Raw genomic sequence first — 23762 nt, 5'->3', positions numbered from 1 at the left:
TTCTTCCAGGCACTGGGCCCCGGTCTGGCCACCTGACCTGAGTGCCCACACCATGTTTAGGAGTCCTCCGCATGGATGACATTCTGATCTTTTGCTGTGTCTGCCGCTTGCTGTTCCCATGTGCAAAGTGACTGTTCGTGGTGGGAAATGCTACTCACACATGGTTTAAGAGGCATGAGGCAGACCCAGGCAGCCAGCTGTCTCCCCGAATCCTTACTGCTGCTGCTGGGAAGCCAGTGCCAAGGAGCCAAAGTACCCAGGCTCTGGCAGCCCCGAGGGGCGTGAGGGGTACCGGGTGCAGCCTGGGGATGGGCTGCAGGGACTGGGCTCCCGCTCTTCTCTCGCAGGAAGCCTCTGGAGCTCAGGCCCGCTCACACGCTCTGCCTCTTCCTCCCCAAACTGAGCACAGTGCTGGGCATCACAGTCTGGGCAGCCTACACTGGGCTGCCCAGCAAGGGGTGGGCAGATGACACAGGAGGGTGTAAGAGGGCCTGAAACAGTCCCTGCCTTTGAACCGAACCTGCACCTGGAGTGCTGGCCAGACTGTGACACTGGAAGTCTTAGAGAAGGGCCAGCTTGCAGACAGCAGCAGGGGACGGGCGAAGACTGCATCTGGGCCTCCACCCCCAAGCGCAGCGTCGCCTGGGCAGGAGAGGAGAGCCCTGAGGACGGCAAGGGCCCACTGAGTGGGTGCTGGCCCTCTGCTGCTGCGTGCTCAGCCTACCTGCCACCTGTTCATTTCTGCCAGGAGCGAGCAGACTCCTGAGAGCTGGATGCTGAGAGTGGCAAGGGAGCAAGGCGCAAGCCACTCACCACGCACGTCACCTCCCCGCGCCGCTCCTCGACACACTGTGCGTTGGGGCTGCAGGGGTTCAGCTGTGGGTTCCTGCAGCTCCTCTCGGCCTTGCACCCGTGCGTCTGATCCCCGGTGTAGCCGGGCTCACAGGGCCCGCAGCGGTAGGATCCCTAGGGGACAAACGGGAGAAGCCAGGGCCTGTCTTCCTGCAGTGCCATGGTTCTTTTTCCACTGGTTTTCACGGATGTTGGGGCCAAGTGGAATCCTTGTTGTTCCTGCCCAAATGGTGCCTTTCTCTTTTCTCAGCTAGCTAACTGATCTGAGAGGCTGAGTGACACGGAGACAGGGAGAGAGGATCTTCCACCGCTGGTTCACTCCCCAAATAGCCACAACAGCCAGGGCTGGGCCAGGCCAGAGCCAGGCACCTGGAACTCCAACCGGGTCTCCCATGTGGCTGACAGGGCCCATGTCCTAGTGCTTTCCCCAGCACATCAGCAGGGCTCTAGATCAGGAGTAGAGCAGCTGGGACTGGAACTGGCTTTGTGGCGTGGGATGCAGGTGTCACAGGCGGCAGCTCAGCCCCTGTGTCTTCCAGGCGTGTGGGCATGTTGGTGCAGATATCAGAGGGAGGCTGCTGCAGGTCCCGGGGATACCAGGAAGCATGCGTGCCCTGGAGGGTGGGGGGCCCTGGGTAGGGGCAGCTGACAGCAACAGCAGGAGAAGGAAGAGGCCCTGGGAGGTGGAGGCACAGAGTTGGCTCTGGGCACGGGGAGGATGAACTGATTTAAGAGCAAGCTGGTGGGGGCTGGCATTGTGGTGTACTAGGTTAAACTACTGCCTGTAATGCTGGCATCCCATGAGAGTCAGCCTGAGCCCTGGCTGCTACACCTCCAGTTGATCTCTCTGCTGATGTCTCTGGGAAGGCAAGAGAAGATGGCCTGGGTGCTTGAGCCCCTGCACCCACACAGAGTCAGCTGGAGCCAAAGCTTCTGGCTCCCGTCACTGCAGCCTGTAGCTGAGAACTCAACTTGGGCCTCCCCTGGTCCTTGAGCCGTCACCTGCTTCCTGCTGGGACACGCGCTAACAGGAAGCTGGAGTTGGTGCAGCACGGGCTGGGACTCCAGCCACTGATGGGTCGCTGGGAGTTTCAGGGAGTGTCTCCTTTGCTCTGCTGTGTCAAGCACTGGTCCCTGTAAGTCTCATGAGATGTTGCCTAAGACATGTGTGCTGTGGTTTCTGCAGCTGTGCAGTACAGCCTGCAGGGTGCTGCCCACGGAGCTCCTGGGAGTTGCACAGTAAGGGACTCGATGTCTGTGAAGTCCTTTTCCCTACTGAAAGGAATGCCATCTGGGCATTCCAGAACCATCTCAGACACCCAGGACAGGAGACATGCCCATGGGAGGGGGGAGTTCTAATTGTTACTGGAGGGGGTGGGGGGAAGAGAGGGTGTGTGTGTGTGTGTGTGTGTGTGTGAGAGAGAGAGAGAGAGAGAGGATTGCGGTGGACTGCCTTACTGCCCAGGTGCCCCAAGCCACCAGGGCCAGGTGGACTGCCTTAGTGCCCAGGCGTCCCAAGCCACCAGGGCCAGGTGGACTGCCTTACTGCCCAGGCGTCCCAAGCCACCAGGGCCAGGCGGGTGGGACTGGGAACCAGGAACTGGATGTGCATCTCTGCTGAGTGGCAGGGCTCAGCTGCTTGAGCTGGTACCGCTGCCCCCCGGAAACGTGGGTTGGGGTGGGGAGCCAGCAAGGAGAGCCTGCTCCTCCCGGTGGGAGTCCTAGCCTGAGTTCTAACAGTGGGTCAGACGCCCACTGGTCTGCTGCGTCCCTTGCCCTGGACACATAGGACACCTCTGAGATGGAAAACTCAAATCTGAGTATTTAAGTTGCAGGCCTCCCTCAATGCTAATCATTTCTGTCCCACACAAATGAGCTTTAGAAACTTGTGTGAGAACACAGAGCGCTGCTTGAGGTGGCAGCCAGCAGTACAACCAGAGCTGTTGCTAGGGACTGCTAGGCCTTCCTGTCCTCACAGGGCACATGCAGACATGCTATGACGGCTCCCCAAGAGGCCAGCATCGCAGTTTCACTAGATGCTAAAAAGGCAAATTTGGCATTTACAAAATTATCCTGAGATTGGAAACCCCTTCCCAGCATACAGCTTTGGTCCTGGCGCTGCCTCAGGTGTATGAGCTCACAGGCTCCCTGGGGGTTTGCATTAGCATCCAGTCCAGGGCCCCCCCAGACCCCCCGAGGGCGCCCCCCAGGGCCCCAGCCACAAGAGACACTCACCAGAGTGTTGGTGCACATGGAGTTGAGCACACATGCTCCGTTGGCACACTCATCGATGTCGGTGCACACCTGTTGTGGAGAGCGCGTCACCACAGCTGCAAACCAGCTGCTTTTGTTCTGGCCCCTTCCCCAGGCACGGCTAGGGTGGGAGTCTGGGAGCCTGGGTCACGGCAGCCCCCACCTCACCCTAGCACGTGTCCCAGTCAGGGCTAATTGCAAATGACAGTGGCCCTGGCAGAAGTCGGGAGGCCTAGAAGGGTAGTGCCACAGCCTCCCCCAGCCCCCACCCCCGCTCCCACAGTGGTCCACCACCATCCAGCCAGGAGAGGGTTTTTTGTTAATTTTTAAATAGTTTTTGGGACTCAAAATGTTTCTTCTGAGAACTCGAGTCCCTAGTTCTGGAAACTTCTAACTGTAGCTGGGTGCCCACCGGCATTCTTCCTGAACCCTGTCCTTGGAGCATCACCCCCGGCTGGGCTTGTTCCTGCCCTGTTTCTCAGTGCTGTGGTGCACACCTGGTCCTTAGCATCAGCTCCGAGCCTGGAGCTCTGTCTGCCTTGCCCAGCCACCTGCCGAGGCTGCCAGTCCAGCACCTGCAAGTCTGCATCAACACAATGTCATCTGGCCACTTTCCAAACTGACTTCTGTCCCAAGGGCCTGTTTCAAAATGATGGCACCCATCCCTTGTCACCCTTGGGTGGTGTGTCCTCACAGCCGTTGCTACACATAACTGTCCTTTGTGTGGCACAGCGTGTCCTGGCCCTGAGTCTGAGGATGCCCACACCCCCTGCCTGCTCTGACTTTAATCAGGCCCGGCTCTAGTGCTACTCCTTTCCTGGCACATGTGTGTCGCTGCCTCATGGGCATCACATGGATACCTGGAGCACGTCCCTCTAGATGCCATTGGTGGCAGGTGACTGTTTCTCTCAGCCACATCCTAGGGCTGATGTCATGCATCCTGGGAGCTCCTGGTCCTGAGGGGGAAGCCCCTGGGTGCCTGGCTTCAGGCAGGGTGGAGCCCTTTGTACTTGTCACATTCTGGGGACCAGCCCCAGCCCCCCATGGGCTGCTGTGCACCAGGTTCCATCCCGGGGCTAGCTCTGTGCACCCTTAGTCTCCTTCTGTTTCTGCTGGCCTTGATGTTGCATTAAAGCTGGTTCTGCTTAGTGAGAAGACCCCCCCATCATTTCCACCTGCCACTTTGCCAGGAGCCCAAGGGGGGAGTGCTTCACCCTCTGGCACCCTGTAGCTCACTTCATCCACTCTCCTGCTACCGTCTTCCAGCCTGGGAATTCAGAGAAGAGGAGGGAAACTTGGGGCTACCACGCTTATGGGCTCCTGTCACCCCTTGTATCAGCCTTGCTTCCTTTCTCTGGTCTCATGAAGGGAGGCCCTGGAATCCTCTGATGGGCAGCAAGCAGATAATGGCCACCTGCCCTCCTTCGAGGCGGAGGACTCTGCTCAGGCAGGAGAACGTGTTCACAGAGCAGCAGGCAGTCTGTTGGAGCAATGACGGCTCGGATGAAGTGGACGTTTCTGGAAGCATTCAGCTGCTGTCCGGCACTGGACAGCTGTCATCCGACCAAGAGCAGGACTCCTGGGGGCCGTTTTCCTCCTGTGAGCCTCTCGTATGTAATACAGCTTCTGACGGACCACCAGACCTCTACACAGCTGACATGGCTGTCTAAAGCTTTGGTGTATCTCCAATTTTTTCCAAGTTACTTTGCAGGACCAAATGTTCAAAGGCTACCAATGACCCAAGACTCCATTTTTTCAGGCCACATTTTCAGCATTATTCCATTCACTCTTTCTCAAGTGGTACTCTTATCCCAACTTTTTAAACACTGATACCCAGAAATGAGTGGAAGATCCTCCCAATGCTGACCATATGCCATGACTGGCTGCCCACCAAGGGCAGGGGTCAGGCTAAGACATGGAGCCAACCCGAAACACTGCTCAAGGTGAGACGTGCGCAGTCCGTAACTTTAACCCACCTGTTTAGTTGACTTGGCAAACGCGATTCCCACGCCCTGGACTGGGGGCCCCGAGAAGCCTACGGGGCAGGCATCGCATCTGAAGCCAGGAGCCAAGTTCACACAGTGCACTCCGGGGTAGCAGGGACGGTACTTGCACTGCAGACAGAGTTCACTCTTAGCCACACGGGGAGAACACACTCCGTGTCTCGCACGTGTTTGTTCACGCACTCGATTGGTTTCGGTGGGGGAATGACCAGAGGAAGTAGAAGCTTGCAACATCACGGTTCCCAATCTCACCTCTGAGCTGGTCTACCTGTGGCCATCCTTTTGTGGCCTTTGTTGTGTTACAGGACAATGATGTGTCCAAGCTGACGGGGCCCCGATGTCCAACAGCCTGTCCCTGCTGGGAATCCATCCCCTCTGTGACAGCACCATGGCCCTGGCTGTGGGAACACTTTGAGGGAAAGCCCTCGGGCAGCCACCTCTGGGCAGGTGCTCCGTCTCCTGTGCCTGAGCATCTGGAGGCTATCCCAGGGCTCCTGGAATCTAGGAGACTGGTTCTCTCCCTCTCTTTAAAAATGTCCACTTTCAACAATGTAAAATACATGACCACTTCCTCCCCTTTCAGAATGCACTTCTGGGACATGTGTTAAGATGTTTCTCCCAGCCAGGGCTTGGAGGGGCAGGGGGCACGGTTTACTGCTGGGCATTACACTACCGGGAGGAGGGGGCTGTTCGCGCTCCTGGATGGGGAGGGGACTGCAGGTCCCCACAGGACTTGGAGGGGAGACACACATCAGGGTGGTGGCCCTGCCACCTGTCCTGGATGAAGGACTGGTTAACCCAGCCTGGAGCAATCCCTGTGTGCTCCGAGTTGGTACTCTGGCCTAGGAGGTCTCTCTGAAGGATGCCATTGGCATGAGCCTTCCTCTAGTTGTGCCCTCAATTTCAACAGGCCGAATGCATGCCTAGCACCCCTAAAATACAGCCCTCCATCCATCCTCCCTGCCCACACTGGCAGAAGCATGGCGGAAGCCTGCCTGGCATGTGGACAACTTCAGAAAGTGCCAGGCCAGAGGCCGTGGTGGCAGCTTTGGGGCCACAGGGGTTGCCCTTCACCAACACAGCACGCCCCATCCCTCCCTCCAGCATGTAGTGCACACCTCGTCCACGTCTGAGCAGGTGATGCCATTGCCCGTGTAGCCCTCAGGGCAGGGCCCGCACTGGAAGCCATCCCTGGTGTTGGTGCAGCGTACGCCTCGGAAGCACGGGTTAGAGTCGCAGCGCCGTGGTGAACGTGTAGGAGGAGCGGGTGGGGCGGGGGGCACCAGGGTGTTGGGGGTCGGGGACTGGAAACTCAGAGGACCTGGAAGGCACACCACAGTCTGCCAGTTCACCCTTCACCAGGAAAGTGGGTGGGACATGACACAAAGCACGGGGGTCTCACACCCTTCCCCTCATCTCTGCCGGCATGGTGCTTACCACAGGCCTGGCACTCAGCGATGGTGTTGCGCAAGAATGATGTCTCCTTGACCTGGGGCAAGGGGCAGAGGAAGACTGAGGGGGAGTACTCCTGCCCAGGATACTCCCCAAGTGGGTCTGCAGTGACCCCAGCAGCTCCTGCTTGTCAACAGACACCTGTGCTGGTCAAGGGTGATCCCACCTCCCTCCTAGCAGAGCCTGGGGGCCTGGGCTGCGGCCTGGGCTTGGGGCCCACCTCCCCAGTGCTCCAGCTGTTGCCTGTTTGCAGGCGAACTGCTGGTGGCACCCGCACCTCACCTGCTGTCGCAGCAAGTCCTTCACCTCTCCCAGGAGCTGGTTGAGCTGCGCCATTTGACCCAAGAACTGCCGGTTGAAGTCCCCTGCGGGCAGAGGGCAAAGCAAGCAGCTCTCAGTTGAGACAGCGATTCCTAAAAGACCCTGGAGCATCTCCAGTGTCCACATGCCCAGGCAACACAACAGCTAAGCTCTCTGCATCCACATGCTGGTTAAACTCATGTGCAGCGTCCTCAAACATGCATGGAAATGCTCCTTGCCCCACACGGCACCCAAGCCCCTGATGCCTGCTATTGCGCTGCCCGGTTACAGCCTGCCAGCTCCTCATGGCAGGGGTGGGGTAGCTGGGTATGGTCTATGCTCACACTGGTTTCCCCTGCCCCCGGGTGCCCCAACACCTGTGTTCGTGGTAGCCAGTGGCTCGCTCTGCTGTAGGAAGCAGTCCTGGAGGCTGGCTGCCTGGAACAGCGAGCCTTGTACCACCAGCTTCAACTCTTCAAACAAGCCCTGGGGAAAAAAAACAAACCACCTCACTGACACCACAGACGGCTGCTGCTCACTGCCTCTGCACTGGAGAAACCCTGTGTGCGCTGAGGCCGGCTGCGTACGTGATTCTGTGGCTTCACTTCTCCAACACCCATCAACCCTAACCTTTTCACCAAAGCACATACGCAAGTGGCCGGCAGCCCAGGGAGACGTGGGCCTCCCATCTGCCAGGAGCTCCTGGGCAGCCCGAAGGGGACGTGCTGGCCTTCCTGAACCAGCTGTGCTGAACTGTCTAGAACTCACGCAGAGTGCAGGCTGATGTGTAAGATACTGATCCCAGGTTGGTTCTTAGATTTGTTTGTTTTTCTAGAAAGAGTAAGAAGGGGAGATACAGAGGTCTCCCATCCACTGGTTCACTCCCCAAATGGCTGCAATGATCAGACTTGGGCCAATTTGAAGTTGGGAGCCTGGGGCTTCTTCCAGGTCTCTGACATGGGTAATGGGCCCAAGGCTTTGAGCCACCCTCTGCTGCTTTCCCAGGGAGCTGGATTGGAAGTGGAGCAGCTAGACCGGGGGAGGATTAGCCCACTATGATACAGTGCTGGTCCCATACCAATCCCAGTTTTACACAGCAGGGGTACAGTTCTTGGCAGTGTGGCCAAGACTCCGGTATCCTTGGGCTATGAGCAGTGGATCTGTTAGCACTGGCACCACATCTTACAGGTTCTCTGGGGCCGTCAGGTGCCCTGTGACTCTTAGGCACACAGCTGGCCCCGAACTGCTATGTTGCTTAAGGGACAGCCTCACCCTTCCATCTGGCAGCTTCTGTGGTCCCTGTCTGTGATCCAAGCAGGCAGAGCTGAGAAAGGTCCTGGTACCTGGCCCTCGCTGTGGACATGGCCTGAGTTTAGATACAACTTACTTGGGGGTGGACATTCATTTCTGAGAGGACTGGCATCAAAATTTCTGCCTCTCAGATTATCTGAGCTGCTTTAGGGACTCAGAAATACGGTTTAGTTGCGTTCTCTAATCACTACATTTTCTTTGTTGTAAACCTACATTTGAAAGTCTACACATGTAAAAAGCCTCCGTGAAACAAACAAAACACAACCACAAGACCCCCTGCATGTTGGCTTCCTTGGGATTTCCATAGGAGCATTTGCTGTTGTTGAAGCACGAAACCCTTGTTCTGATCAGAATTTCACAGCACCACCTTGCCTGGGAACCACGGCACAGCCAGGGCCCTGGTGCAAGCAGCAGCTTGTAACTGAGGCAGATATGAGGAGCGCAACAGAAACAGAAAAGCAGGACTGGGAGGCAGAAGGCGGCAGCATCACAGGCCAAGAATCTCGGCACTGACTGCTGGGTAGAATCCAGCAACCAGAGCTGCCTGTAAATTACTGGGAAGAACCAAGGGTGATGTGTCTTGTTAGGAAATCCAGCATCCCCCAGCACAACACTGAAAGAAATGGAAGTGGCCATTGTACAGCAGGTGCAAGGATATAATAACAAAATGCAATCAGAATGGTGCACGCACAGAAGGTAGGGTTGAGGGACTTTTTAAGACCACTTAGAGCTAAGCTAGCAATAAATTACTTTTTAAAAACAAGTAGGATGCCTGCCAAGAACTGAAAAAATGCTTCCAGTGCTTGGTAATTCTGTTATTCTTTCACGTTTTCCCTGGAGATAAATCATGCAAATATCAACAGTCACAGGAAGATGGCTCTTTTTAGCTGTTCCTAACTCCCAAGAGTCCCAAGCTGCCTTCATTGTAAATACATTTTAAAATATATTTTTTTATTTGAAAGGCTGAGTTAGAAGGAGAGAGAGAGAGATCCTCCATGGTTGGTCCATTCCCCAAATGGCTGCAATGTCCGGACCTTAGCTGGTCTAAAACCAGGGAACCAGGACCTTCCTCCAGGCCTCCCATGTGGGTACAGGGTCCCAAGGACTTAGGCCCCATCCTTCTTTGTCTTTCCAGGCCATTAGCAGGGAGCTGGATGGAAAGTGGAGCAGCCAGGACTTGAACCAGTGCCCACAGGAGATGCCAACACCACAGGCGGAGGCTTACCTGATACACCTCAGCACTTAATCCAGAATAAATATTTCTTTTAAATGCAGATGCCTAGGTCCCACCCCCAAGGGGTTCTGTGCCATCTGTCTCAAGGAGGCCCCAGGTCTCCCAGGTGACCGGATAGTAGCGGGTGTCTGAGCTGCCAACGCTGTCCTCAGCACCCTCCTCAGCTTTCCCAGGCCAGGCAGTCCACCCCTTGCTGAGGTCCCTACCTGTGCCTTCCCTTGAAAGGTCCTCAACTCCAAAGACTTGGGACTCTGGGCGAGGCCAGCAAAGGCTCTGGGGAGACTGTGAGCAGAATCCACTTGGATGCAGTCCATGTAGAGGTCCACGGAGCCCGGCCCCCGCTGCAGATTGGTCAGTCTCAGGAGGACCCTGTGCCGCTGGCCGTCAGCCAGCTGTAGGTTGTTGAACACCACCTGGTGGATCTTCCCGTCGCTCTTCAGGTAGCGGAGGATGGCTGCAGAGGCAAGCACAAAGCAGGGGAGGGGCGGTCACACGCGGGCTCCCGGGACATGGCAGCCTCACCATCCTCCACGTGCCAGCCACTGCCCTGGCACGAGAGGCCACAGCAGCAGGAGCCACGCTCCCCTGTAGATACTCAGTGCACACAATGTGTGGCAACTGTACAAACAGTACAACTTTACGGAGTAGTCAGAGCCAGGAGCTGGAGGAACCCCATCAGAAAGCAGAGTAGGTGCTGTGGTGCGGTGGGTTAAACACTCACCCACATCTCAGCGCTGGCTTGAGTTCCAGCTGCTTCTCTTCTGATCCAACTTGCTGCTAATTCACCTCAGAAGTACTTGGATCCCTGCTACTCACATGGGAAACCCGGACAGAGTGCCAGACTCCCAGCTTTAGCCTGGCCCAACCCTGTGTGGTGGGAAGTTGGGGGAGTGAACCAGGGGATGGAAGATCTGTCACTCTGCGTTTCAAATCAATTCAAGCTCCTGGGTGCACAAATTCACTAGTTATGAATTCTTGGGCTGGAACTGTGCTTCCTGGGAGTTAAGTGCAGAGAAGGAAAGTGCAGATCCAAAAGGGAGAGACTCACCCAAGGGTTTGTGGCCAATGGAGGGGGTGGAGCATGCGGCCCCACGGTGTGGCTCAGGGCTCAAACACCTACAGAGCCTGCAGCCCAACTTCTTAGCAGGGCTGGTACAGGGGCCGTGCATGTGGGAATGGAAAGACGGGCTTACACGGAACATTCTAACTTCTTAGTGCAGGACCGGCCCAATCTTCCTGCCATCTTCTCTCCTCTTGCTACAATCTTCCACCCACCTCAGTGCCCAAGAGCACCAACACCATTGTCTATGAATGAAGAAACTATCAATAAAACACAGCAGTGAAGCCTCCACTCTGACCCCTGTCACTCAAGACCCAGGGGCTTGGGTTGGCATCCCAGCACAGTGGGAAAATCCCACACAGCTGCCACCTGTGACACTGGCACCCATCCTGGTCAGGCGCTGGCTCATGTCCCTGTTGCTCCGTTACCAATCAATTCCCTGCTCATGTCCCTGTGCTCCGTTACCAATCAATTCCCTGCTCATGTCCCTGTTGCTCCATTACCAATCAATTCCCTGCTCATGTGCCCGGAAAAGCACTTCGGCCCCTGCAGCCATGTATGAGAGGCCGGAAGTCCCAACTCTGCCCTGAGGTCACCTGGGGAGTGAACCAGCGCATGAAAGAGCTCTTTCTGTCTCTCCCTCTCTCTGTAACTCTGCCTTTTAAATAAACATATTTTAAAAAATAGAAAGGAAAAACCAGAAGGGCACTCCTTCCTGCTGGTTTGTATAAATCCTTCTATAAACCATGAATCTTATAGGGAGGGATGATCAGGAGCCCAAGCTGATGGCACCTTCCCTAAGTCCCATCTCCACCGCAGCCCCTGCCTGGCCCTCACCACATCACCTGCAGATCCCGCTCTGCCTGGGGGGGGGGGCAGTTCCACCCCACCAACAGGCCTACAAAGAAGCTGACGGGAACGACAGAGGAACACAGCTGCACGCCAGCCCCAGAATCTGCTCGGGCTGCCTGTGCCCGCCCTGGGGCCAAGGCACACTCCTGCTTGCCTTCCACTGCCTTCCCTGCACACCCTGCATGCCAGGGCCTGGACAGCTCAGATACGTCAACCAGCCAACTGCCTTTTGTGCAAAGACTCCGGGAGACACCTACCTGAGTGTTTCAAGGCAGCGCTAGAGTGGCTAGAACAAACTCGGAGCTTGAAAGGCACACTTAGGCCCACACGTCCACACACACACACACACAGAGAGAAGCCCCAGGGAATAAGCAGAGGAACGCACCGCACAGCTGCAGGTTTTCAGTTCTGAAAGACAGAAACCAGTGACTGGGGGTGGCAAAGCGGCGAGTGTGCACAGGGGCCCAGGGTCATGGGGAGAGCGTGGCAAAGCAATTTCTTACATGCCCGCTGGGAGCCGCCAACCATCACAGAATCACAGAAAATCATGAAAGCGCAGCCTGCACAGGCTCATTTCCAGTGAGCGCTCGCTCTGCAGGGAACCCATCCCAGCGCTGAAAGGCCCGGCAGCCTTTCCCTAACAGAGTCAGCATGGGCTTCCGCAGACTTCCACCAGAGGGCACCCATTTTACTCTTCGGAGCCACAGGCCAAGCTAATCTCATCCTCCCTCCAAATGACATTCTTGGAGTATTTTAAAGTGATTTTCCTCTAATGTTTGGCTCCTTTATTTCTTCAGATCCTTTAGCTTTTAAAAAGTATTTATTAATTTAAAAGGCAAAATCACAGCGAGACAGAGAGAGACATCTTCCATTTGCTGGTTCACTCCTCAAAAGTCTACAACGGCTGGGGCTGAGATAGGCTGAAGCTAGGAGCCTGGAACTCCATCCGGGTCTCCCACACAGGCAGCAAGAACTCAAGTATTTGGGCCATCTTCTACTGCCTTTCTCAGGTCATTAGCAAGAGCTGGGGCTCAAACCCGTATGGAATGCTGGTGTCGCAGTCGCTGGCTTAACTTGCAGCTCTACCGTCCCAGCCCCCTTCAACCTTCTGACTTGGAGGTGGTAATAACTGGGTCTAGATGGGTGCTACCCTGACGACTCTCCTGAAGGCAGACTCCAACCTGACCGTGCCCTGTGACATGTGACAGGTGTGCCTGACAGCTGGGATACAGTGGGACCACTGGCTGCCTCCACCCGCCCACGGGCCTGTGTTGAGGAAACACAGACCAATAGGGCTCATGAGTGGCTGTGGGCATCCGTTGCGTGCCTGACACTTAGACCTCAGCAGCCCTGTGCACCTGCTCTCTCCTGGTCACTCCTGGCTTAGCCCACAGCAGTGCCTGCCCTGGCTAAGGATTTTTATCTGCAGGAAGATAAGGGGCCATTTCTTCTAACTCCTCTCTGCAGTCGAGCTACATTAAGTCTGCAGCAGTTTTCAAGCTGCCAGTTTGGAAATTTTACTGGGAAAAAAATTTAGTGGGATTTATTCTTAGTAAATCCATTAAAAAAAAAAAAAACCCTGATTTCTTTTCCAGGCAGTTCTTGAACACAGAAAAATCCATTTAACTCTGCAGAGGTCTGCCCCAGATTCGACTAGCCCAAGGGTCTTGGTATCTGGTTTCCTTCTTTATAAACATGGAAATGTGTGTGCTGCTGGGCCCGGTGGGTTCATGCTTGTACTTGGGAGATGGGTTGGGGTGGAGCTTTTCTGCTGTTGCCACAGCTAACTCAACCTTTGTGTTCTTACAGCTGTTCTCAACAGAGCAGAGCTCCCACTCTTGACCAGCAAACACATGAGAGCTGCTGGCACTCTCCACTGGCTCGTAATCCAGCTCCTCCTGCTGCAGGCAGTGGGGTTCTTTCTTCCTGTTCTCTGCATTGATCAGACCAGCCCTTTTCAGGGCTCAGTACGCTGGCACAGTAGGTGAATCCTCCCCCTGTGGTACCAGTATCCCAAATGAGCACCAGTTTGTGTCCTGGATGCACCACTTCCTGTCCAGCTCCCTGGTAATGCACCTGGGAGAGCAGCAGAGGACGGCCCAAAGCCTCGGGACCTGCACGAAGCTCCCAACTTTGGACTGGCCCAGGTCTGGCCATGGTAGTCCTTTGGGGAGTGAACCAGTGAGTGGAAGGTCTGTCTCTTCCTCTTTCTAGATGGAAAAATACACACATATATGTATATATTACCCCCTTTGCTTCTTACATGTGACTCACTGACTGGATTAAGGTTTTCTGTCCTAAATTATGAATTTGGTGTCAACTTTTTCGCACTCTTTCCATCAGCCTCACACAACTACTATAAGATGACGTCTGTGCTAGGGCGTCACACTGTGGAAGCCACAGGGGAGGCGGGTCTGGGGCCAGCCACGCATCTCTGGTGCACTCCACAGGCCCAGATGTTTGGGACTTTAGTGACAATCAGCTTCATAGTTTGATGTGTCATCTTTTCTGAAGGCAGACCAAGCCTAGCTAGTTGTCTGTCATCTCCGTCTACCTACTCCGACATCTGCTACTCTATTGGCTTTATATCCAATGCTATTCAAGAGCCTGGAGTTTCCAAACTTCCTATTCTAAAGAAACTTGCTTATTATTCCAGCTCTTGAGGTCCACTTGGAAGGAGCAACCCCCCACCCTGACTCCACGTAGAGATGCTAACCTTGGGTCCATAGGGCTGCACAGCCATGTCCCCAGGGACACAACAACTCAGACTTTCAGCTGTGACCTGAACTGGGGAGGCTCCTTGGGCAGTGCAGGCATACCAGATGGCGAGTGCCCCAGCGCTCACCCTGGCTGGCTGGCCGCTGCACCTCCATCAAGGTGATACCACCTGGGTCACTAACATCCCTGTAGATCCCGCCTACCAGAAGGATCACCGCGTTCTCACACTACAGCTTTTCAACATTCACTGTGCGCCAGGCACTGTACAACCCCAGAGTTTCTACAACTCCCTGATTTCCTTCCCAAAGTTGTGTACCTGTCTCAAGCTCCATTTATTCCGCCCCATGTGCGCACATTCACAGTCCAGGCAACATGCCACGGGCTACAGCAGACACAACCGTGAGCCAGTGCACAGCTAGCCCCTGCCTCGAGGGCACTCAAGGATCTAACCAAGAGGATCCAGAAGTCACTCAAGCACAAAGCATCCCCAGCGTGCTTCTCCTTCTAGCAGCACAGCAACCCGGGACCGACAAGGATCTGGCAACTGCAGATGGTACAGGACACAGCAAGGGAGCAGACAGCAAGAACCACAGCATGAGGAGGGAGGACGGCTCAAGCGGACCCCCAAACGGCAGCCAGTCTACCTCGCGGATGGCCAGAACAACGGAGCCCCTGAGAACAGCCCGACTGAGGGTCACACGAGGGGAGTCCAGCTGGTGGACAGGCACCTTACGCAGTGTGCAGCAGGCTGTCACCACAGACAGGGACTAGAGAGTGTTTCGTGAATGGTGACGGTGGACAGCACAATGTGGGGAGGGTGAGAGGCGAAGCTGAGAGCTAGTGGGAAACTCATTCTATGCCCTCCTCAGCAGCTTGCTCCGCCCCACCTCCCCCTGCCCTGGATGGGCTGTGCTGGCAGGCAGCAGTGTGCTCCTTATCCCTGCTGTGACTCAGCACAGCCACAGCTGGCCTTTTTTCTGCTCTCTGATGGCTCCAGGAAGCTGCTTCCACGCCACGTCTGTCAGTTGCTGGCTGCATTTCCTGAGGCGTCCAGCAGCTGGGCTGCTCCAGGACCCTCTGCCAGTGCTCTGGTGCCCCCTCATCTTTCCATGTGGGTCAGGTGTAGGAGGACAAGCAGCCAGTTTCCGGCCGTTCCTGGTAACTGTAAGGACATGTTTTCCGTGTACACTAGGCAAGTCGCTCAGTAGAAGCTGCCTCCTGTGCTCTCAGCCCAGTTAGACACAGGGGTGAGGCGCAGTGAGGGTGAACCCCTAGAGGTGAAGTCTGTCACTCCAGAATGGACCTTCTCCCACACAACAAATGCTCAGACAGAAGGGTCAGCAGGTTTAAGGTGTAGAGATGGGTAGAATCGTCTTTCATCTGGACAGAAGACAGGAAAAGGCTGGGAACGGCCAAGGCACCTGCTGACCATGACATATCCAGGGTTCCTCCATGATCCTGACCTAACCACAGCCCCCAAAACCAGGAGGTGCAGCTGAGTATCCAGGGCTCCCATCACATGGGGTCCCTCTGAGGCAGATCCAGGGGCAGGCAAGGGTAGGAGGAAGGAGGGAAGACTTTGCAACTTGATCTGAAAGCAATTGGGCGAGGAGCTAGTGCCATGGCATAGAAGGTCGAGCTGCCACCTGCGCTGTCAGCATCTCACATGGGTCCCAGTCCTCTCTGGACTCCCTGCTAATGTGCCTGGGGAAAGCAGAAGATGGCCAAGTGCGTGGGCGCTGGCACCTGCGGGAGAGACAGAAGGAGCCCCTGGTTTTGGACCGGCCCAGCTGGTGAGTTAGCCTTCCAGCTCCTAAAGCCTGCGGACCCAGGCACTCAGTGAAGAGTGCAGACCCAGCAGGTGTCAGATGGCTGAGAGGAACAAACCAGGATGAGCCGAGACCTGCCAGGAGGGCTGGTCCTTCTGTCTTACTGGATGCATGCGCAGCCCAGGCCTCAGGGCCACACCCAAGGAACTGGAGCAGGTGTTGCCTGGGGCCACGGAACAAAGGTTGGGGGTTGGGGAAGCAGGGGAATCCACAGGGCAGGGGAGGGGGATGCAAAAGAGGCCGCTCTCTTCCAGGTCACTTCTCAACGCTCATCCAACTCATCCTGACCTGAAACAGTGTCTAGCAGAGGGCTTGGCTGAGCAGCTGGAGTGTGCATGTGTGAGCATGAGCCAGGACTAAACAGGTGCACAAGAGACCTGTTCATTCTGCAGTCCTGGGCGAGCACATCTGTCTGTCAAAGCAGGGAGGAGGGCGCAGGGTGAGGGGTCGGGTCTCCGGGGCATGAGCTTCTGAGAGAACACCAGGACGGCATGGGTGGCCATCACCGGTGGGGTGCGCCTGTGCTGCCTGCCCCATGGGCTGCATGAGACCTGATCTTTGCAATGGTGGCATTCAGAGTGAGGCCTCCAAGAAGTCACGGGGTGAAGAAAAGGCCCTGAGGGGATGGTCCTGTGAGGGACAGATAGGGCGATGCAGGAAGGGGCCATGAGAAGCTGACAAACTGGCCTCACCGGGGACACAGCCTGCCAGTGGGCCTTTCTCCCAGCCTCCGGTGTTCGTCACACAGCCCAAGCTAAGACAGTTGCCTGATGTGCCTGCGGGCGCCTTGTAAGGACAGTGCAGAGGCATCTGGGCCAGAAGCACACCTGCCACCCATCCCCTTCACCCCGTAGGTGCCAAGGCAGAGCAGGGGGGATTCGGCACAAGAGCTAGGGAAGGATGGTAGGAGGAAACCCCCCTCCTGCTGACTCACTCACCTCTGTTCAGGCGTCCCATGACGGTGAACTCGAAGTACCTGCTGCCATCGCTCGCCGAGTAGAGGCCAAGGACGGTGGTGGCACTCTTGGTCTGCAGCCTGAAGGTGGCAAGGATGTAGAGGTCGGGCAGTGCGGGGTCGGCCAGCAGCTGTTGCAGTGCGCCTGGCGGCAGTCTCTCACCAGACAAGAATGGCACGAGGTCAAAGACTGCAGGCAAGGGCCACAGGGTCAGTGCAATAGCCAGCTTTGGGGAAGACAGGCTTCACTGTGCTTTTTAAACAAGATCTCCAAAGCTGTGTGAGTTGACCCTGTGACCCCAGGGGCCTGACATGTGCACCCTGGAGGTCCCCAAGGGTGACAAACGCTTAGGAGAAGTCAATACTTGCCAAGCTAAAATTGGACTGAGGGCAATGGCTCTGGAGATCCTAGGAGCCCAAATCGTAGCCTCAGCTCTGGGGTCTGTTATACACTCTCCTGACCGGGCCAGGGGCACCTCCCAGTGAACAAAGGAAACTCCGGTCAATGCCGGGCTACCTGGCGAGACCAGGGTGTTGTGTTTGTGCCCTCCGCACTTTGAAGAATCCCAGCCAAAGCCAGTGCACACAGGGATGTGTCCCTTTCCCAGGGTGCACCGTCAACAAGCCGGTCTGCAACATCATACACTGGTATGTGTGCCTGTGTAAGCTGCGGTCAGACAGCTAGGAACACAGCATGTGGGAGAGCACCGAGGGGGCTCAGGGCCATGCGACAGAAGAGGATGAGTGTGGGTGGCAGTCTGAGGATGCCAACCCTGCACTGGCTGTGGTGATCTCGGGTCTCCACAGGCCCAGGTGGTGGGATGGGCCCCAAGGGGCTCTTGCACACCAGTGAAAGCCTGGGCACCCTGACACGCGGCCAGAGAATCATCAGCAACCACAGCATGTGTGAACACACTCACGCAGCTAACACAATCATGAAGGAACTGCTAACTCAGATGCCAAGACATCGGGCCAGTGTTGTCACCCACCAGGATATGCTCACACCTGTGACACTGGCAGCTCATCTGGGAGCAGGCCCTTTCCTGGTTGCCCCACTTCTGAGCCAGCTCCCCGCTAATGTACCTGGGAGGGCAGTGGAAGTGGCCCCAGGGCTTGGGCTCCCAATACACATGTGGGAGACTAAGATGGAGCTGCTGGCCCCTGCTGAGGTCTGGCCCAGTGCTGGCTACTGCAGGCACCCGGAGAGTGAGCCGGAGGAAAGAAGCTCGCTCTCTGTCTCTCTCTGCCTTTCATACAAATCTTTCAGAAAGTAAACTATCATTTTTGCTGTGAAATTGAAAATAGCATTTATACTAATGTCCCCTTCCTTATCGCCACTAGTGACCAGGAAGCAGGCCTGGTAAAATTTACACTAAAATAAACACTTTTTTTTTTTTTTAAGAGACTGGAAGAAGCAGAGAAAGAGAGAGATCTTCCATCTGCTGTCTCTCTCTCCAAATGGCCTCAAAAGCCAGTGCTGGGCTGGGCCCAGACCAGGAGCTTCTTCCAGGTCTCCCATGTGGGTACAGGAGCCCAAGAACTTGGGGGATCCCCCACTGCTTTCCCAGGCTATTAGCAGGGAGCTGGATGGCAAGTGAAGCAGGTGGGATTTAAATATGCACACTGCAGGTGGAGGCTTAGCGTGCACCACCACGGTGCTGGCCCGTAGGATAAACATTTAGCAGAGGCCCTGAAACACACATGCTGTCCAATCTAGGAATTCTGCCTCCTGGAACTCACCCGAGGAGGTAATGGGTAACATGGTCAGTGACTCCTGGACAAGGATTCCTGCCACTATCGGCCACTCCAGATCTCTGCTTTGGAAGGAATTCAGTTAAGAGCTCACGACTTTGGGAGGGTGGGCAATATGGAGGTCTAAGCCACCTTAGCAAGAACAAGGGTGCGGCAGAGGTCTTGGGGTGCTTGGTTTGGTGCGGAGCCACACAGGGGCACCACAGTGGTTCAATATTTAGTAACCACATCGAGACAGTGGAAGCTTCTTAGAGGCCCTGTGTTACCGTTCCAGTGAAACCCCTCTGGCCCTTCACGACCACAGCCGCCTATTCTACTCACCGTGACAGGCAGCCCCAGCCGTCCGCTCCAAGGAGGAACTCCAGAAGGGCAGCAAAACCGAGGCTTCAACCTGGACCCCCAAAGGCCCGTGCCCTGAGGGCCAGCACAGTGGGGACGCCTTGCAGTTCATGGAGTCCACCCCCAGCTCCTAACTGCAGGGTTACAATCTCCAGAAATTGGCTCCAGCTGAGCTGGCCCCAGCTGCCTGGCTGCCTAAAAAGCCTCAGGTGCAGGTAAGCTACTTCGAAAACAGATCAAATGTCCCCTTCACAGCTTATACATAGGGACAGGGTCCACAATGTGTTTGTTCACTGTTGAAACAAGACGTGAGGCAACCATGACTGCGACCTCTCTCTCTCTATATATATATGTGTGTGTGTACATATATATATATAATTTACAAAGATAAAGATTTAGAATGTCAGATACAGCACCATGTGAACATTAGTGGAGACTATCTGAACTATAATACGTTTTGTGTGTGCGTGTTTTTTGTTTTTGGTGTGTGTTTCCAATTTCATTTCTCCAGTGAGCAGGTGCTGCTTTGGCAACAGGCAAACCATGAATGTAAGGTCTAAGACAAGAGGGAAAACACTTCATGATTCTCCTATAAAGACTCCTTCACCTGCACCGGGCAACCCCACACAGGAACAAGGTTGACGCCAACCATGTGGGGAGGCCCATTGCCCATGCGCCTTCCACCCCATGCCAGCGAGACTGCCTGCTGCCCTGTCCCTGCAATGGGAAGCCGACTGGCTGATTTTTCAGAAATTCACAGACTTCACCATTTTAGGGAAAAGAGGCCTGAGCGAGGGCAGCGGGATCATGTTGAACACCAGCTCAGGTGTACCTGGGCCTTGCTTTGATCCTGAAAGTCTGTAGCTGAACTTGGCTAAACTGGCACATGGTTTCCCCAGTCCACGGGCTTCTCCCTCCAGAAGCAGTGTTGGGCTTGGTCAGGAGTAAAGGGGGTGTTTTGAGAGGCAAACAAGATGCTACCATTTGCCAGCAATCACCTAGGTCTAAGCACCAACATCCCCCGCCCTGCCCCGTTCTGGTGTAGATTACTGCCACGGACAAGATGGCGTACACAAAACGACTAGCATGTGAATTTAAGACTAGCGGCGCAGACACAGGAAATGGTAGTTTGCTCATGTGCAGACAACCAGCAGATGAATCTAGGAAAACCCTGACTGAACGGCAGTGTCCACATTAGCCAGGTCATCTGCTCATGGAGCCTGAGTTCCGGCCACCATGAGACCATCTGACCCGCCCGATGAGAGATGGAATCCGTGCTAGGGACCCACCATCATGGCATGTGTCCCCGAGGAGAGTGTCCCTGACAGACTACCATTCCGGGACATCCTGACCTGCTGAGCTACCTGCACCGTAGGGAATATGCATGGAGTGTGCTAGAGGCGGTTTGCTGTCCCACCTTTTCCAGAAGCTTGGAGCCGAATACATTCCACTCACTCCGACATTTCAGGCATTTCAAGCCAGGCTGACAAGTCAGCTGCACACCGGCCCGGAAACCACAGCTGCAGCTGCCTGGTTCGCAGCCCAGGGGAGCCGTGAAATACACGCAAGGCTTAGCGGAGGACTGGGGCTCCTTGGGGACATCCTTGTGCCCTAGCTTCAGGGGGACGCGTTCGCAACTCCCAACTGTACATCTCATCCCATTTCCTTAGGAATTAGTCAACCCAGGCACCAAGCTCAGCGCTCAGCACGGTGGCCAGTGCACTGCCAGGACAGCCCTAGGGCCCCGGCTCACTGAAATCCTTTCTTCCTTTTGGGTCTTGACCAGACATTTGTTTAGCCTGCAGCGCCTCCTGACTTCCTTCTGCTCTTTTCACCCGCGACACTCAGCGGTTTAAGAATTCTCCGGGGAGCTTTTCAATGTACCGAATTTCCACCTTTCTCCTAGGGGGAAAAAATGCCAGTTTCTTGGCCTTTCCTCATCCTCATAAACCGAGGTGCTGGCAAGGCAGAGCACACAAGGCATCGCCCGCCAGTCTTGGAGCGTGCACCAGTGAGCCCTGGGGAAGGGTCCAGGGAACTCAGAGAGCCCCCTAGGCGGGCAAACCTGGACGCGAAGTTCTCACCCACACCCTCGCAAGCACAGAACTTAAGACTTTTCTAGATCCTAACTCAGCTCTGGCGAGTAGCGGTGGAGAGGCTGGCCATTTTCTCCCAAGCAAACTTACCTTGCGGGGTGGCCTGAGCGCCGGCCCCCAGCCAGCGCGGCAGGGCCAGGTGCAGCAAAGACAGGAACAGTGGGTGGAGGGCAGCTCCGCGCATTTTGGCTCTCCGCGCCCTCGCGCCAAGGGGACGCCTTCGGGTGGTGCAGGTGGCGCCGCGGGCTCGCCTCGGACGCGGCTGGCGGGGCTGCTGTGTGAGGGCTCTGGTCTCCTGCCACGCGCAGAACTGGGTTGCTAGTGGCTGCGTTGGGCTGAGCCGCGGCGCCCAGGCGCTTTATTGTCCAGCCGTACGTGGGGGAGGGCCGAGGCCAGGGCGGCCCCTTGGCCAGAATTCCCCCTGGCCACAAGGGTGGGGGCAGCCCGGGCAGGTCCCGCGCGCGCGCGCGCAGGAGCGCAGCGGTGCGATGAGGGGAGGTGACCCCCCCCCACGCTCTGAAACTGAAAAATTGATTCGCGTCAGCTCCTGGGCCTCCCTCCTAGGCCTTGCAGACTTCCAGCCTGTCCAGCGCACCGGGAACCTGGAATGCATTTTCTGCGGAGTTCTGAGCCCCTCGCTGTACGGAGAGTGTTGGCGAGTTTGTGTGTTTTTCGTAGTCGTCAAACACCTTTCCAGGAGTTTAGGACAGGGCTGGCCGCTGGAGGATTAATTCCCAGGCTGGGGTGCTCGCCCCCAGTTTTGCCCAGGAGCCAGCACCGAGCAGGCTAGACTACAGGGCTTCAAAGGGCTCCTTGACTCCACCCCGCTCCTCCTGCTCAGGTGCGCAAAGTGCTGCGGTGACCACGGTTCCCCTCTGCAGCCAGCTCCGCATTTTTACCAGGATCCTCGCGTTCCTTGAACCTGGAGTCTGGGAGAGCTGGCCAACCTCTCGCCTTTGAACAGAGAATTTCCCAGTCAACGTGACGGTCCCCTCGGGCGGCTAACGTAACAACGATCATTGTGCCAGGAAAACCTCAAACTCCATGCTCAGTGTCTCTGTGCTTGCTAAAGACCAGGGTAATAAGTGTGATGAGATGGGACATAAAATAATGGGGCATAAAATAAACTTGTAAAATACCTTGACAGTCACTTCCATGTGGAGGCAAGGAGTCCAGGCTTTGGGGCTGAGGTTCTTCCAAGGGCAAGGAGACTGGGCAGCCAAGGAATAGTGTTACTTCTTGAGTTCCTGCGAACAAGTTACATTTAACCAAAGGGGGGAATTCACAAAGTCCCCGTGAATATCTGCTGCCACTTACTGTGGGGGAGGTGTTGTGGTGTGGCTGGTTAAGCTACTCCTCCAGTTACACATACTGGAGTGCTGGTTTGAGTCCCAGCTACTTTGCACTTCTGGCCTGGACAGAGTTCCGACTTCCGACTTCTGCCTGCCCAGCCCTGTGGAGTGGCCAGAGGATGGAAGATCTCTCTTTGTCTCTCCCTCTCTTTGCTTTTCCCCTGTCCCCGCCACTCGACCTTTCAAACACCTAAATTTAAAAATGGAAAAACTGTTCAACAATGACACACAGATGAAGTGAATGAAGCTAGTTCCTATTCTCAGTGCATCATTGATGGAAACCCACAGAAGGGTTACAATGGCGCAGCTTTCCGACTAGAGGAGCAACTCATGAAGAAGACTGCCTGGAGGAGCTGGCTTTTCCCTTGGACAGAAGGAACCTGTGTCCAGGTGACCCAGCAAGGGAGGGGCATGGCCAGCAGAGGGAGTCAGAACACACGTGAGCCCACCAAGGGAAGTGTCCGGGCCTCCTCCCGGGGAGCATAATCTGATGGTCTGGTCCCGCTAGCACCCGCTAGAGAGGAGGCAATAGATCATGGCTTTGCAATGGGAAGTGGGGCCAGTGAGACGGACAGCCTGCGGGATGTGCCTGGAGGACAGGTGGCACACGGCTGCAGGGAGGGTGTAACTGATGGCTAGACTCTCTCAATGAAGTGCACAGAAAGGCCACACATATCCTGTAGTGATAGCTGATGTCTTCTGCTTTAGCCAGGTTCTCGGGTCACACCTCATGCCTCTCACCAGCACACTGCCATGAGTGGTAGGCAGGAACGGAATCCCCAAGCCCTGGAACCTGCAGTCCTGAGGAGTTAGTGCCGATGTGCTTCTGGGTCAACGCTTTCACAAGAGGGCTGCTGCAGCTCCAAACATCACAGCTTGACATGCTATCACCCAAAACAGGAGGCAAGGAAAAGGGGACCCTAAGGTCCCTTTAGTAGTCTCACACACACCCGGGAGCAGACAGGAGAGGGACAGCTGGCATTACTGGTGTGCCACACAGACTCTACCAGGAAAGAACACTCACGGCTCACCCGCCATGATGACACGGTCAGCCTTGGCTCTGGGTCTCCTGCTGTCAGGAGCCCACCGTGCCTGCTGTGCCTGCTGCACCGGGCTCTCCAGCCCTGGGCAAATGGCCCCAGCTCCCCTCCGAGGTTTGCAGTGGGAGGAGACAAATGGGTGAGGGCAGAGGGGGTGATGAAGGAGGCTGCAGGGGAAAACAGAAGAACAGGACTTCAAACTCAATGTGTTTGCTGGGGAGCGCAGCCACAATGCACAGAGCGCTGGAGCAGAGAGCAGCCAGCTGCGGCACCTGTCAGCCCTGGAGGGTCGGCCTGTGGAGAGCTGCTGCCTTTCCGCAGCTCTCTGTGGGTGGGAGTGACTAGAGGGGCCAGCCACCGGGGA

General features: G+C 55.9%; 1 protein-coding gene across 1 annotated transcript in view; it reads right to left on the bottom strand.

The window, feature by feature from the left end:
- Positions 1-21269, bottom strand: part of THBS4 (thrombospondin 4) — a 30357-nt gene extending 9088 nt beyond the window's left edge. Inside the window, exons 1-10 of the mRNA XM_058656283.1 lie at positions 21097-21269; positions 16803-17009; positions 9612-9859; positions 7238-7346; positions 6843-6925; positions 6546-6597; positions 6227-6429; positions 5082-5219; positions 3088-3156; positions 814-966 (exon numbers count right to left, since the gene is read on the bottom strand). Coding sequence (XP_058512266.1) covers positions 814-966; positions 3088-3156; positions 5082-5219; positions 6227-6429; positions 6546-6597; positions 6843-6925; positions 7238-7346; positions 9612-9859; positions 16803-17009; positions 21097-21190 — 1356 coding nt within the window. The 5' untranslated portion in view covers positions 21191-21269. The remainder of the gene's footprint in view (positions 1-813; positions 967-3087; positions 3157-5081; positions 5220-6226; positions 6430-6545; positions 6598-6842; positions 6926-7237; positions 7347-9611; positions 9860-16802; positions 17010-21096) is intronic.
- Positions 21270-23762: the final 2493 nt, after the last annotated feature.

Source organism: Ochotona princeps, chromosome 28, assembly GCF_030435755.1.
Source record: "Ochotona princeps isolate mOchPri1 chromosome 28, mOchPri1.hap1, whole genome shotgun sequence".
In the NCBI taxonomy this organism is placed as follows: Eukaryota; Metazoa; Chordata; class Mammalia; order Lagomorpha; family Ochotonidae; genus Ochotona; species Ochotona princeps.
The sequence above is the reverse complement of the archived record's forward strand: the minus strand, read 5'-3'. Positions and strand labels throughout refer to the sequence as shown.